The sequence below is a fragment of the Petaurus breviceps genome, unplaced genomic scaffold (genome assembly GCF_028583685.1).
Source record: "Petaurus breviceps papuanus isolate PSGF00001 unplaced genomic scaffold, PetGlider_PUasm1.0 90740, whole genome shotgun sequence".
Taxonomy (NCBI): Eukaryota; Metazoa; Chordata; class Mammalia; order Diprotodontia; family Petauridae; genus Petaurus; species Petaurus breviceps.
In genome coordinates this window covers 1781645-1795607 of record NW_027187330.1, presented here as the reverse complement: position 1 = coordinate 1795607, position 13963 = coordinate 1781645, and the positions used below count along the sequence as shown (strand labels likewise).

Below are 13963 nucleotides of genomic sequence, written 5' to 3'. Positions count from 1 at the left end.
GGGATGGGGGAATGGAACAAATGTCCCCTTGGGTGACAGGGTGGCATTGGGCACATGATGGGAAAGATGATGGCCAGGCATGACTGGATATTCTCATGTTCTATTTGCAATCACTAGTTTCTTTCTCATTTCCAAATGAAAATCTGTATTTTCCAGGGACTTAAGCAACAATAAGATCGGCTCCTTGAGTAATTCCTCCTTCACCAACATGAGCCAGCTCACCACCCTGTGAGTACCTTGGACAGGGCAAATTTGACAAAGTCCTCCTCTGTTTGTCTTTGCTTGTTTCCTCCCTGACCAACTTCACAGCACACAGGTAGATCGGACTTAGAGGTGAGTCCTCTTCTCCAAGACTGCGTCTAATCCAGAGCCTGGAAAGTGAAACTGAAGGGGAATGTCTGTGTTGGCTATTTCCAAACCACCCGTGAATCCTTCTTTTTCATTGAATTTCCTGTTTTTCAAAAGTCTTAGTGATTTTCCCTATTTCCATTTGGAGCCAACTATTCAGAAATCGTGTCTATGAACATGATCCAGCTCATTAGCAGGAAAGTCAGGCTTAGTAAGTACTTTAGAGCCCATTGACAAGTTCTGGTTATATGCCTGGCCCTGGCAGAAAGAGATAGAAAGATGAATAAAATACATTCCTTCTCCTCAAGTAGCTTATAGTCTGGTGAGCACAGCCATTGACAAAATTGCCAGCATCTGAAATCTGCTGGGAGAAATTGAGCTGTTAAGAATTAAACAGTTTCCTTCAACACATCATCTCCTTCTTACAGCTAAGAGCCAGAGAACAGATTGAGCTTAATTTGTTTCTCCTTAAATCTGTCTGAAATCAGAGAGATAGACCAGGGACAAACAGTAGGGTGGTGACAACAGGCGAGAGGAATTGCACAGGAAAGCCCTGCACACCTCCTCTCCTCTCTTCCCTCTTCAGAAGATTCCTGTCCAACCCATCTATCTTTTCTGCTTTTTTCCTAAGCCCAGAATGTGCCTGAAGTTCAGAGAGAGAGCTAAATGGCCATTTTCTCCCATCCCCGATAGCATGTAGCTCCCTGACACCCTTGCACAACCTACACTGATATGATTTTTTTAAAAACCACCTGGCATTTACATAGGGCTTCCAGGTCTGCAAAGGTACTTAATATGCCTGTACCCACACTTGTCTTCCTGAAGGGTTACTGAGTTACTTGGGCCCAATTTTTAAGCATCTGTGGTATTTGGGCAACTTGGTACTTCCTCAGCTGTCATGTCTTACTTAGATGGGAAAAAGTCATTGAGTTTCTGGGAGGCTGTCTCAGTAGCTGGCAGGCATCCTCTTGGTGATCTTGGCAGCGACCAGTGTGTAAACTGTCAGAGGGCACTGATTCCTTTGTTTGCACACAGTGTAAATACTCTATCTAGTTTAATACTTATTCACTGTTTGCTCATTCATTTAACTCTATGCCCTTAACTAATAACATCTGTTCCCCTGTCTGCCTTAGATTTAAATTTTACTGTGTTTAGCTCTTCAGATACTACCATTCACAGGTAGATGCTTTATTTGAGAAGTAGGAGGAAGAGGAGGAGGAGGAGGAGGAGAAGGAGGAAAACACGAGAAAAGTCAACCACTTGAATCCAGAGAGATTAAATGTTTCATGTGTGACTCTTCTCTTAGTCTCTGAGTGCCTCCTTTTCCTCTTCACAGGATTCTCAGCTATAATTCCCTCCAGTGCATCCCACCACTGGCCTTTGAAGGACTCCGCTCTCTCCGGCTGCTGTAAGTCCTTTTGTCTCTTCTCATCTCCTCTAGGAGAAGCTACTCTGGTTGGTCTACCTGCTGAAAAATGGATCCTCCCACCCATATAGTGGGGAGAAATGAGCCCTTCCCTTAAGCCCTCTAGCCCAGCATGGAGGTCATGCTTAGAGGGCTGGCCTTGGAGTCAGGAAAATCTGTGTTGTTCTGCTTCCAACTCATACAAGCTCTATGACTCTGAGCAGTTGTCTGAGTTGTCGATGGCCCTGGCACAGCTGTCTAAGACTCTAAGTCACAACTGCCAGGCTGAATCAGTGGAGATAAATGAGAATACTTTGCCAAAAATAACCAAGTTGTATGTGGTCAGAAAGGTGGTGTCTGCATTGACTGGCATGTAGGATGTAGACGTGGGTTAGCAAGGAAAATTCGCTTACGTATTCCCCTCTCAGTGGTACAAATACATATACCTTCTTAAGGGATCTAATATCCTTCTTTCCCTGAAGAAAATTATACTCTAAGTAGATCACATTTATTGAGTGCTTTGCACTTTATAACAAGTTTTCTTCAAAGCATTTTCCTAAAAAGCAAAAGACCAGTCAGAACAACATCTCTCCGAGGCAGGTAGTGCAAGTTTCATCTCTGTTTTACAGGCAAAAAACAAAAACAAAAACAAAAAAACAACAAAAACAAGTCTCAGAGTCACCAGTGACTTGCCTACAGTCACACTGGAGCTAGTACAGATGAGGATGAGTAGGAGTGGGGCTGTTGAACAAAGACCCTTCTCTCAGCTGTCTCCCTGATCAATAACACTGTGGCCTCCAAGGGGACAGCCATGAGCTGGTCAGACGTGGACCTTGGAGCCCTGGACAGGGGTATTCTTGTGCCTGCACACACTCAAGGTCCAGCTTGTCAGAAGCCAACCCCTTGTTTCCAGTTTTAACCATCAGCCTGGTTCTGTGTTTCTGCAAATTGGTGGCGCCTGTCTTTTTGGGAATGATACTAATAGTCGATTGTGGTCTCCTCAGGTCTCTCCATGGCAACGACATCTCCACTCTCCGTGAGGGCATATTCACTGACGTGACCTCCCTTTCTCATCTGTAAGTACCTCGCTGCAGATATTTCCCTTCCTGGGGGCCCCTTTTGGTTTTTAAGCGGGACCAGGGCAAGAAAATTTTTAAAGTAAAAAAATAGGCATTTTTATACTGTTTTAAGGTTAGCAAAGCATTTTTCAAGATGTTCTCTCATTTGGTCTTCACAACAACTCTCTGAGGTGGGGGCTGTTGTTATCCTTGCAGAGGCACATTTTCCCAGGGTCAAAGAGTAAGTGTTTGACATAGGATTTGAACTCAGGTCTTGCTGACTCCAGGTGCAGCAGCATTTTATCCATCGTGCCACCTACCTGCTTATCCAAGTTATTCAGCTCAATTCTGCAGGTACAATTTGAGAGCATTAAACACTGAAAAAGACACAAAGATGAATAAGAAATGGAAGCTTCCATTTATTCATTCCAACGTGTAGAGATAGCTGGGGCAGACAGGCTGACTGTTCGTTACCAGTGTTCCTTTCCATTTGTCATTTCCCACAGCCCTCTAGTGCTACCCGGCAGCTTTAAATGGCTCCCTTAGAACACTGATCAGAGAATGTTTTCTGATGAGGCAGGAAGTCCTATTTCACATAAGAGATATAAGCTTTGTGGGACTTAGTAGCCAGGGGGCCACAGGTTGAAAATAGCACCAGCTTCTCCCCTTCCTCCAAATAAAATTGTGATAAATTCATAAAGGTAATGAAAAGAAACTGGGATGTTTGGGATACATTCAACTTAGTTCAGACATTTGTGAAGAACCGAAGCTGTATGAGGGATGAGATAGGACCCAAAGACAGAAGAAACCAGAGTGCCTGCACTTTTATGGCTGATAATCTAATGGGCCATGGGGGAGGGGAGCATTCACAGAGGAGTGTACTGTAAAACAGAGCAGGACATGTGTTAGATGAGGTTCAGGGAAGGAAATAAGAAGTCGATGTCAGGGAAAATAGATGTTTCTTGGTTCTACTGCCTTGAGACAGTAGAAATCCCGCCATTCTGCCCCTGTCACTGGTCATTGCTTTCTTTGTAAAATGGGAATATAATATGTTTCTATATGTACACATAATGTGCACCTATGTGTACATGTCTATGCACACCTGTGTGTATGTACATATAAGGCACATGTATGTGGCTCAGTGGTTAGAGTTCCAACCCTGGAGTCAGAAAGAACCTGAGTTCAAATCCAGCCTCAGACAATTCCTAGCTGTGTGACCCTGGGAAAGTCACTTAACCCTGTTTACCTCAGTTTCCTCATATGTAAAATGAGCTAGAGAAGGAGATGGAAAACCACCCCAGTATCTTTGCCAAGAAAACCCCAAATGGGGTCACAAAGAGTTGGGCATAACTGAAAAATGACTGAACAACATACATACATATATAAACACATATATGTACACACACAGACACACCTTTAATTCCCATTTCACAGATAGAGAAAAAATGCCCAGTGAGGGTGAGGTGTATTATATGTATACATACACACATATATGTACATGTGTACATGCATACACAATACACTCCTATTTTACAGATAGAAAAAGCCATGAACAGAGAGGGCAAGGTGTATTGTATTTATGCATGCATACATACATGTGCATGTGTACATACATACACATGTCTACTATTTTACAGATAGAGAAAGACATGACTAGAGAGGTTAATGTGTATTGTATGTATACATGCATACAAGTACATGTGTATATGCATGCATGCATACACAATATAGTCCTATTTTACAGATAGAGAAAGCCATGACTGGAGAGGGTAAGTATAAAGCTGGCAGGGGTAGATTTCACAATCTAGCCAGGTCTGAAGGAATCCCTCATGCCCCTGGCAGTGTTAAAGGGAAGCTATACAACTGGGCAGTTTTCCAGAATTCTGCCTCTTCTGGGTCTGGCCCTGGCATCCCTGAGAGCCAGCTGCAGATTCCTGATTTGAGTTTCTTCAGCTCCAGCTTCCTGGTTTTAAGGACAAAGGTGCCTCTGGCTGCTGAGTGGGTGCCCTGCTTCCCAGGTTCCCCTGATGCCAGGCTGTGGTTCCAAGCAGGCTGCTGCCACCATGAAGTCCCCACCTACAGAATGGAGCCTGCCCTCTTGGGCTCCCTGGCTCTGTGCAGACACCCCCACTGTCCTTGTGGGCAGTAAAAGGGGCTGAGTTCCAGTGCCTATGATAGCTTCTGGCTGGGTTTTTCTTGAATTGGGGCCTGTGTTTGTGACCTTTTTGAATTGACATAAAAATGAAACAATAGTCAGGGACACTGTGCTTCTGTCCCCAGCTTCCAGTTCAGAGGCTAAGTATTCAATCTTGCATTTTATAAAAGGAAAAAACCCCACAGAGACAAAGAGACACAGAAGAGTCACAGCTTCTGTCTGCAAATTCAAATTCCTTCTTTGGGAGGAGTAAGAAGACTGGTCAGGAGACAGTCGATAAATACGGATCGTACAGATCTGTTCAGATGTCAGCGTCTTGGCTGAGTCTGTCCAAGCCTGGTCACAAAGTTCAATTGTTTACAGGAATCTCTGGGTTTTGGCTGGTACAAGGATGTGTCAAAGAGAAAACAGTTATCTTCCACAGTGCTTACGCTAGCTTTGAGAATAAAGAAATACCTCTTATATCTAAAGACAAAAACCAACCAAACAAACAAAAAACCCAAGCTAACTAAAAGTAACAAACAGGTCTGGGTAGTGTGTGTACGTTCATGCATGCATACATGTGTGTGTGAAACAGAAAGGACAGAGACAGAAAGGAGAGATACATAGAGAGAAAGGAGAGACAGAGGTGAGGAGAGAGTCAGATGGAGAGAAAAGAGGGACACAGAGAGAAAGGAGAGAGGCACAGAGAGAGAAAAGAGAAGAGAAAGGAAAAACAGACAGAGGGAGTGAGAGACAGAAACAGAGAAAAAGACAGAGACAGAAGGGAGAGAGAGGGAGAGAGAGAGAGAGAGAGAGAGAGAGAGAGAGAGAGAGAGAGAGAGAGAGAGAGAGAGAGAGAGAGAGAGAGAGAGAGATAAAAGTTTTATTTGGAGTTCAAAGAGACCCTAGGGATCTGCTAGTCTAATTTCCTTATGTTACCCACAAGGAAACTCTAGACCGGAAAACTGACCCACTCAAGGTCATGCAGTGGGTTGGTGAAGGAGGGAGCCTTGGTCCCCTGACTTCCAGGCGGCAGCTCTCTGCATGACCCCATTCCCCCCCCCCCCCCCCTCTCTCTTAGTTTTCAGAGGCCTTGACAGTGGTGGTTGTGCTGGTGGGGAATTCTAACTGTTTGTGCTCCAGGCAGATGCTTTTGTCCTTCTCTGTGTCAGGAACATGAGAAGCAATAGATGGGGGGGGGGGAATGAAAAGGGGAGTGGGCTGGGCAGACACGGGCTGCTCTGTGCAGATGTAGACCAGGCTCTGTCCCAGAAGCGTGTGTGTGGGCCTGTGCATGGTCATATGGACGGTGGTCAGTGAGAGATACAAGAGTCAAATGCCTGAGGTAACAGCAAGAGAAGGGACTTGGTGTGGGATAGTCACAGGCTTCTGATACTGCACAGTCTTCTCTTACGACACGGGGGGTGGGTTCTCACTTTGTGCAACCACCCAGATTCTTGCCCGGAGTTCCGGAGTCACCTTGGTCCCATTGGGAGGTGCCCAGAATAGTGTTTACTGTGCTTTCCTCTCAGCTGAATGTTGTCTTTCTGTTTTCTGTCTTTGGATCCCTGTGTATGCAAAGGACCTTGCACACAGTTGATGTGTAATAAATGTTTGCTGAATTGAATAAAATTTATTTTCTTCATTTTGTTTCCTTGGGGTTGAAAGGAAGTATTGAACAAGGGTAAATACCTATCTTTGCTATTTGTAAAACACTCAGTAAGAATGTCCTGTCTGAAAACAGATAATCGCTTATAATAATGCTACCTGACATAAATATAGTACTTTATGGTTTGCTTTATATCCACGATCTCATTTGATTCTCAGAATGACCCTGGGAGGTAAGAGTTATCATTCTTGTAAAACTGAGGAAAGAAGAGACAGAGACAAAGACAGAGACAGAGACAGGAAACAGGCTGAGAGAGGCTAGGAGACTTGCCCAGAGCCTCACAGCTGGGAAGCATCTGAAGGCAGAATCAAACTCAGGTCTTTCTGACTCCAAGTGGGGAGCTCTTTCCACTGGGTCTCCTTTTGGCTTTTCAAAAGGGAAGATACAGTTTGAGTGGAAATGACTTGCCAATGTCCCATAAGCCAGCCATTGAATGGAAATAGAGTCCAGGACTCTTGGTTCCTGATCCAGTGTTCTGGTCAGACTATGCTGACTCTAAGTACAAATATTCCATGTTATAATATTATTTTGGCTTCTGGTTTTCCTACCAATTGCTCACGGACAAGAACACACACACATATGCACACGCACACAAAATACCTTAAGATTTACACAGAGCTTTCCTCCCCACACCTCAGTGAGTCTAGTGGATCCTAGGCTCCCGTGACCTCTGACACAGGCATGCTCCAGCAAAAGAAGCAGCTGTCCATTGCTGCTGACCTTGTGGCCCAGATCCATGATTGCCAAACCCTTCTGTCTCTCTATGTCCAACACTTTGGGCAGCTTCAATGTGTGGATTCAGTTTTTCAGGGATAGCCCAGCATCCCAAGACTTCGCCAGGGTCGCACATCCTCCAAGGGAACATGAACACAGACCCACAGAGAAAAAGACTCAGGAACATAGCTTAGGAAGGTCAGAGCAACAGAAGTTAACAGGGTGTTTAAAGTCAAGATAAGTGAGGAGACATCAAGGAAACTACATGGCTGCCTTTAACAAGATGATGGAAGGACTGGAAATCATGCCATGGATAATTTGAATGAAGGAATGGAATGTTTAGCTTAGAGAAGAGATTTTTTTCAGGGGAGAGAGCACATGATATGTGTATTCAAGTATCAGAGAGGCCAATAACAGGGAGAAGAGATTCAACTTGTTCTGCAGGGTTCAAAAAGTAGAAATTATAGAAAGGCAAACAGGTTCAAAGAAAGGACACATTTCCTAATACTTAGAGCTATCCAAAAGTCAAATGAACTCCTCAGGAGGTAATGGGGTGCACCTCACTGGAGGTCCGCTAGTGAGGACTGGATGACACTTGTTGGACATGAGTTTTGCTCAGATATGACTTGGACTAACTGGTTTCTTAGGTCACTTCCAGGGATTCTATAACCCCTGCAATCATATTGCTTTGTGGCCAGAAGATCTTATTTGGAAGGCTGTCTTCCTTCCTTCCTTCCTCCCTCCCTCCCTTCTTTCCTCCCTTCCTTCCTTCCTCCCTCCCTCCCTTCCTTCCTTCCTTCCTTCCTCCCTCCCTCCCTCCCTCCCTCCCTCCCTTCCTTCCTTCCTTCCTTCCTTCCTTCCTTCCTTCCTTCCTTCCTTCCTTCCTTCCTTCCTTCCTTCCTTCCTTCCTTCCTTCCTTCCTTCTTCACTTTCCTTCAGGCAGCCAGATGGCACTGTGGAGAGAGTATCAGACTTGGGAGTCAGGGAGACCTGAGTTCAGATCCTGCATAGGACCCCCAGTCAGCTGTGTTGGCATGTCCCTTTAATCTCTCTCAGCCTGCTTCCCCATCTGTAAAGGATCAAATGAGAAAACATACATGAGAAGCTCTGCAACCCTTAAAGAGTTATATAATGCTAGCTCTTATTCCCCTCCCCCACTCCCCATTCCACTCTCCACTTCCTTCCTTGTCCGTGCTTTGCCCCTCCCCCATTATTTGCCTTTTCCTTGCTGGATGACTTATCTCTGCAACCACAATATAATGAGCCAGTTCATAAAACACTAGCACAAAACACCCTTTGTCTCCCAGATCTTATATGGTTCTTTCAGGTATTTCTGGCCAGGAGAGAGAAAATGCAGTCCCAAGACATAGGCTACTGCCTCAATACCCCCAACGATAAGTTTCCATGAAGCATCAAAAAGACCCTTTGAAGCAGCAGTGATTATTTGTGGGAGGTGAACAGAGGGATGGCCCTCAGCTGACTTAAATATGATTATCTGCTTTACTTACAGAATCATAGACCTCTTAGCAACTGCTCCCCCAAACTCATTCTCAGTGATCCGGAATCATTTCTATTCCAGTGACAGGCAGGCCAGGGACCAGTTTTTTCATGGTGCATCATGTTAAGTTTGGACACAGAAGGTCTGGGTTTGAATCCCAGCCCTGCCTTTGGATGAGTCACTTAAGATCTTGGTTTCCCCTGCTGTAAAATGAGGGTTTTGGAGCAGGTGACCTCCAGGGTCTCTTTCAAATCAAAATCTTTGAACCTTCTGATCCTTCTGGTTTCAGAATCCTCAAGAGAGGCTATCTGGTGAAGTGGAGAGACCACTGCATTGGTGGTCAAGAAAATTGTGTTCTTATCCCAGCTCTGCTATCCACTAGAAGTGTGCTCTAGGAAAAATGACTTTCCTGCTTCTGGACCTCAGCTTTATCCATCAGTAAAAAAAGGTTGAACAAGATGATCTTTGAGGTCTCTTCCCACTCTGACATCTGTCTAGAATGTGGCTTTATGGGTCTTCACAGGCTGGGGGTATCATTCCAGTGGTGTTCCCCTCCCTCCCTCAAAGCCCTTTAATGCCTATGATGTGTTTTGCATATTGTAAATTCTCAATGAGTGAATTGTATTGATTGCCTTCAGGTGGATTTTTTTTTCACATATGGTTAAACTGAGGTACAGTTTTGAATAGGTCCTTCAGTAAATCAGAGATTGAAGTGACGGTCCTCTTAGGGTGGGTCACTTGAAGGAGGGTATTTCTTTGTCAGCGACTGATTTGATTAAAGCCTGTTTCTTCAGGTTTCCAAGGGGAGAGTTATATTGGTAACAGAATATATCCTTGGCAACACAGATACACATACTATTTGAACTGGAGGGGGGCTTTATCGTCTCATTTATTGTTACATTTGCCTTCATTTTACAGATGAGGATGCTGAGTCCCAGAGATGTTAAGTGGATTGCCCAAAGTCCACAGCAAATATATCCCCAGGTCTCTTGATTCCCAGCCCTGGGCAAAATAGTAACTGCTAGCAGGTTCTCTCCATAGAGTGGCCAGATCAGAGCACCAAAGGCTTGACACTGTCTGATCAGGGCTAGGGAATCTGGGGGGGGGGGGAGGGCGGGGGTGGGGAGTGCTTGTTCTGACTCACTGAAACCTTAGATTCTTGGATCTACATTCCCATAGCACACTGGAGGATTTTCCCATCCTCCTAATGTGTATAGACCTATCCATGGTTCTGTCTCATGGAAGGGGAACAGACTCACTCCTTGGTCGCAATCTCAATAGATTACAGAAAACTGTTAGCAGTGGAGTTGAAAAAAACCTCTCAAGCTTGAACCATTATTAGAAATGGCTCCTGACTCCCAGGGCCACTACCGTCCCATTTTGTAGCTATGTATCTAGTGCAGTAACCTCTTGCATGAAGGGAAAGGGCCATATCTTGTAAGTCTTTGTCTTCTCCATGGGTCCTAACACAGTACCAAGCATGTAGAAAAGCAGCAACATATGACCCATCTAGTGCTGGCCTTGGAGCTGGGAAGACTTGGCTTTAGATATGATCTCTGGCACCTATGTTGCATCTTAAAACAAAAAACTCCAAATGATGATATCACAGTCCTTAGAAGAAATGTTAACTTTCTAGAGGGAAGAAAAGCATCTTTAAATATCTTGAGGAGTTTCACAGGGAATAGGGATTAGAATTGTTTTACTTGGTTCTAGAGGTTGCTACCCAGAGTAACAAATATAAATTGAAGATAGTGGCAAGTTTCTTCCATGGGAAAAGTTATTTAACCTCTCTTGTGACTCAGTTTTCTCTTCTATAAAATGGGAATAAAAATGCCTGTAGTTCCTACTTCACAAGACTATTGTGATGTTCACAGGTGATATATTTATTTATTTATTTGTTTTTTTTAAGCAATCGGAGTTAAGTAACTTGCTCAAGGTTACACAGCCAGGTGTTTCTGGGTGGGTGCTAAGTGTCTGAGCCCGGGATTCAATCTCTAGGTCATCCTGACACTGGAGCCGGTGCTCTTACTCACTGTGCTACCCGGCCACCCCTGGTGATATATTTATGAAGTTCTTTGCAAGTCTCATAGTGCCCCATGTCAGGGGGTAGGAGAGATGGATGGTGCTCAGTTTGCTGAATAAATGAATTATTGTTAATGCTCAGGAGCCATAATTACCCAACTGCAAAAGGGAATGGACTAGATGCCATCTAAGTTCTATTCTATTCTATTCTATTCTATTCTATTCTATTCTATTCTATTCTATTCTATTCTATTCTATTCTATTCTATTCTATCACTCAGTGTGACAATGTTCTCACATTCCAGATTTGAGTGTTCTACTCTAGGGCTCCTATGATTTTAATGCCAATCTCTCTGCCCTCTTGGTTCCAGGGCCATTGGAGCCAATCCACTTTACTGTAACTGCCACCTTCGCTGGCTCTCCAGTTGGGTCAAAACAGGTTACAAGGAACCTGGTATTGCCCGATGTGCTGGACCCCCCGATATGGAAGGCAAACTGCTCCTCACGACTCCTGCCAAGAAGTTTGAATGCCAAGGTGAGCTTCTCTCCTTTCTTCTCCTTTAACACACACTTCTGGTCTCCCCAGGCTTCCCGTTTCCTTTTCTGTATTGCTGGGGCAATGGTATAGTCTCCAGGCAGTGTGTCTATATGTACCTGCATCCTGCCTCCAAAGGCAAGCACCAGGGTCTCAGGGGACTTTCCTATCCTGGATGCAGCTAGCACAGATGGAGTTGTTCTTCATTCTTTTATCTCCCCGTATCACTTGATCAGAGTGATTTGTACACAGCAGTGAATAATACATGTGTTGAAGTTGAATGATTTGCTTGAGGTCAGGCAGCTAGTTAGTGGCTAGACTGACACCCACGTCTCCTGCCTTGTGGTCTAACGTGGTTCCATGAACCATGGAAGGGGCTGGACAATGTTGTAAGACAAAGCTTGTCCTAAAGGATGGGTAGGATCTAGGTAGGTTAGAAAGGAAAGGGGAGGGCATTCCAGCAAGAGCAGAGAACAGGGCTGGGCATGAGCTTGGTCCGTAATGGAGACAAATGCCCTGCCCAAGGAACTACATGGAACAGATGCAAATTAGAGGCAAAAAGAACAGAGGCAAATCACTCCCTGACTGTGGAAAATGGGCCAAGAAGACCTTTCTTTTAGAAGCAAGAGATGCCTGATATGGAGACCACCAGTCTGGAGTAATTTTCTCCAGGATAAAACTGCCTTCTTGGAGGCAACTGACAGCCCCAGTCTTGGTGCTTTTGGTCCCTTGATGTCCATTATTAGAAATTATTATCTCTTTGGAGTCCCAATAGTTCTATCATTAAGTATCCTGGAGTGGTAGAGAGACTAGACTTATATCAGGAAGAATTGGTTTTGAATTCTGCCACAGATATGTTCTAGCTGTGAGACTTAGGTTTAGTCACTAAACCTCCCTCAGACTCAGCTTCCTCATCTGTCAAATGGTAATAGTAATAATATCTGTGTCACCTTATGTGGTTATAAAATAAGAAAATGTACATAAAATGCTTTGTAAACCTTAAAGCACTACATAAGTCTTGGCTATGATTATTACTGTTAACACCTATGGGCCCACCATTAGTGCTGATGGTTCCAGCATTAGTGCTTACACTCCCCATGGTACCACCATTAGTCCCTGTGATCCCCAAAGCATTTCAATTAGCAGCATTGGGAGGGCTTACTCATTATGAGTCTGGTCCCACCATTAGTGCCTATTGGTCCCTACAGCACATTAACACGTGACCCCCAAGTTTTCACCATTAGTCTGTATAATAATCTCTCTGGCCCCAGACCCATCATTAGTGCCTAAGGTCCCCATGGTGGCATCTATCAGAAAGAAGGGAGGGAGGGGGGAGATTTCAGGTGATGGTTCTTTCTCAAAGAGAGAGTTCCATTAGAACCTAGCTCCAAATAAGAAGGGAATGATAAATTATTTATATTGTTTTTACAAATTCCACCTAAATTCCTCAGTATATCCCCTCCACCCAAAAAATATTGTTGTATTCCTTACAACAATAATTTATTTTTAAAAACAAAGAAAAGCACTTGAGCAAAATTAACACATCAGCTAAATCCAACAGTGTACACCATGTTTTCTGTTTATATTCCTTGCCTCTGCAGAGAAGAGGGGAGGATGCTTTCTCAGATCTCTTTTTCCAGGCCCACTTTGGTTATAATTGTACAGGGTTTAGTGGGGCTGACTCTGGGGATAAGATCTGGGAAATGGGCTTCAGAGAATGACAGAGTAAGGAGCAGGGCTGATGAGGAGTGAGGTCTAGCTCTTCTTACATAGACAGATGTTGGCTTCAAAGACTTAAATAACTGTTGCTTCCCCCCTTTATTTATTTTAAAACCCTTCTATATTTTTCCTGTAGATGTTACCAGGAAAATCTCTCAGAAACAACCCCTAAAAATGGGCTGCATGTGATTTCAGAGATTCGGCAGTTACTGTAGACTGCATCCTCCTACTGTAGCCAAGAACTTTGAGTAGTAATGGACCTAGTCCAGAAAAAGGGTAATGGTTGTGAAAACAAAACAAACAAATACAAAAACCAAGGAATTAGCAGGCCAAGTCCTGGAACTTACTGGTAGAAGCAAAGTCTGTGTGAGAGGAAGAGAGGTTTCAGGTGGCCCATGGTGGTCCCATGACTCTCTTCTCTGCTGACCTGCTCATCAGGGGACAGAAGAACAAAACTGCAGAACAGTTGGCCTCCCCCAACCACCTTCCTTGCTCCAAACTCGAACACAGGTTGACCTCCATCTTGTATCCTTCCTGGTTGACTGGATTTCTATGGGGGATGGATGCCCCTTTGCAGTTATAACTGTTTCCAAAATTGGCACTCTTACAGAAACATATCTCCAGATATTGATCTTTGCAGTTGTTCTCCAGTTGTGTCTGATTCTTCATGACCCCTTTTGGGGCTTTCTTGGCTAAGATACCGGAATGGTTTGTCATTTCCTTCTCTAGTTCATTTTATTGGTGAGGAAACTGAGGCAAATAGGGTTAAGTGACTTGCCCAGGGTCACTGTGCACTATGGTGTCACCTACCTTCCGTCAAGATACCAAAGAAGGGATCTATACTTCCAGAACACACCTG

The 13963-nt window shown here is 44.3% G+C and overlaps 1 protein-coding gene across 1 annotated transcript in view; it reads left to right on the top strand.

Annotated features, from left to right (window-relative positions):
• SLIT1 (slit guidance ligand 1) overlaps positions 1 to 13963 on the top strand; it is a 222594-nt gene that overhangs the window by 188600 nt on the left and 20031 nt on the right. The window contains exons 23-26 of the mRNA XM_069067079.1: positions 157 to 228; positions 1685 to 1756; positions 2758 to 2829; positions 11222 to 11385. Of these exons, the coding sequence (XP_068923180.1) occupies positions 157 to 228; positions 1685 to 1756; positions 2758 to 2829; positions 11222 to 11385 (380 nt within the window). The remainder of the gene's footprint in view (positions 1 to 156; positions 229 to 1684; positions 1757 to 2757; positions 2830 to 11221; positions 11386 to 13963) is intronic.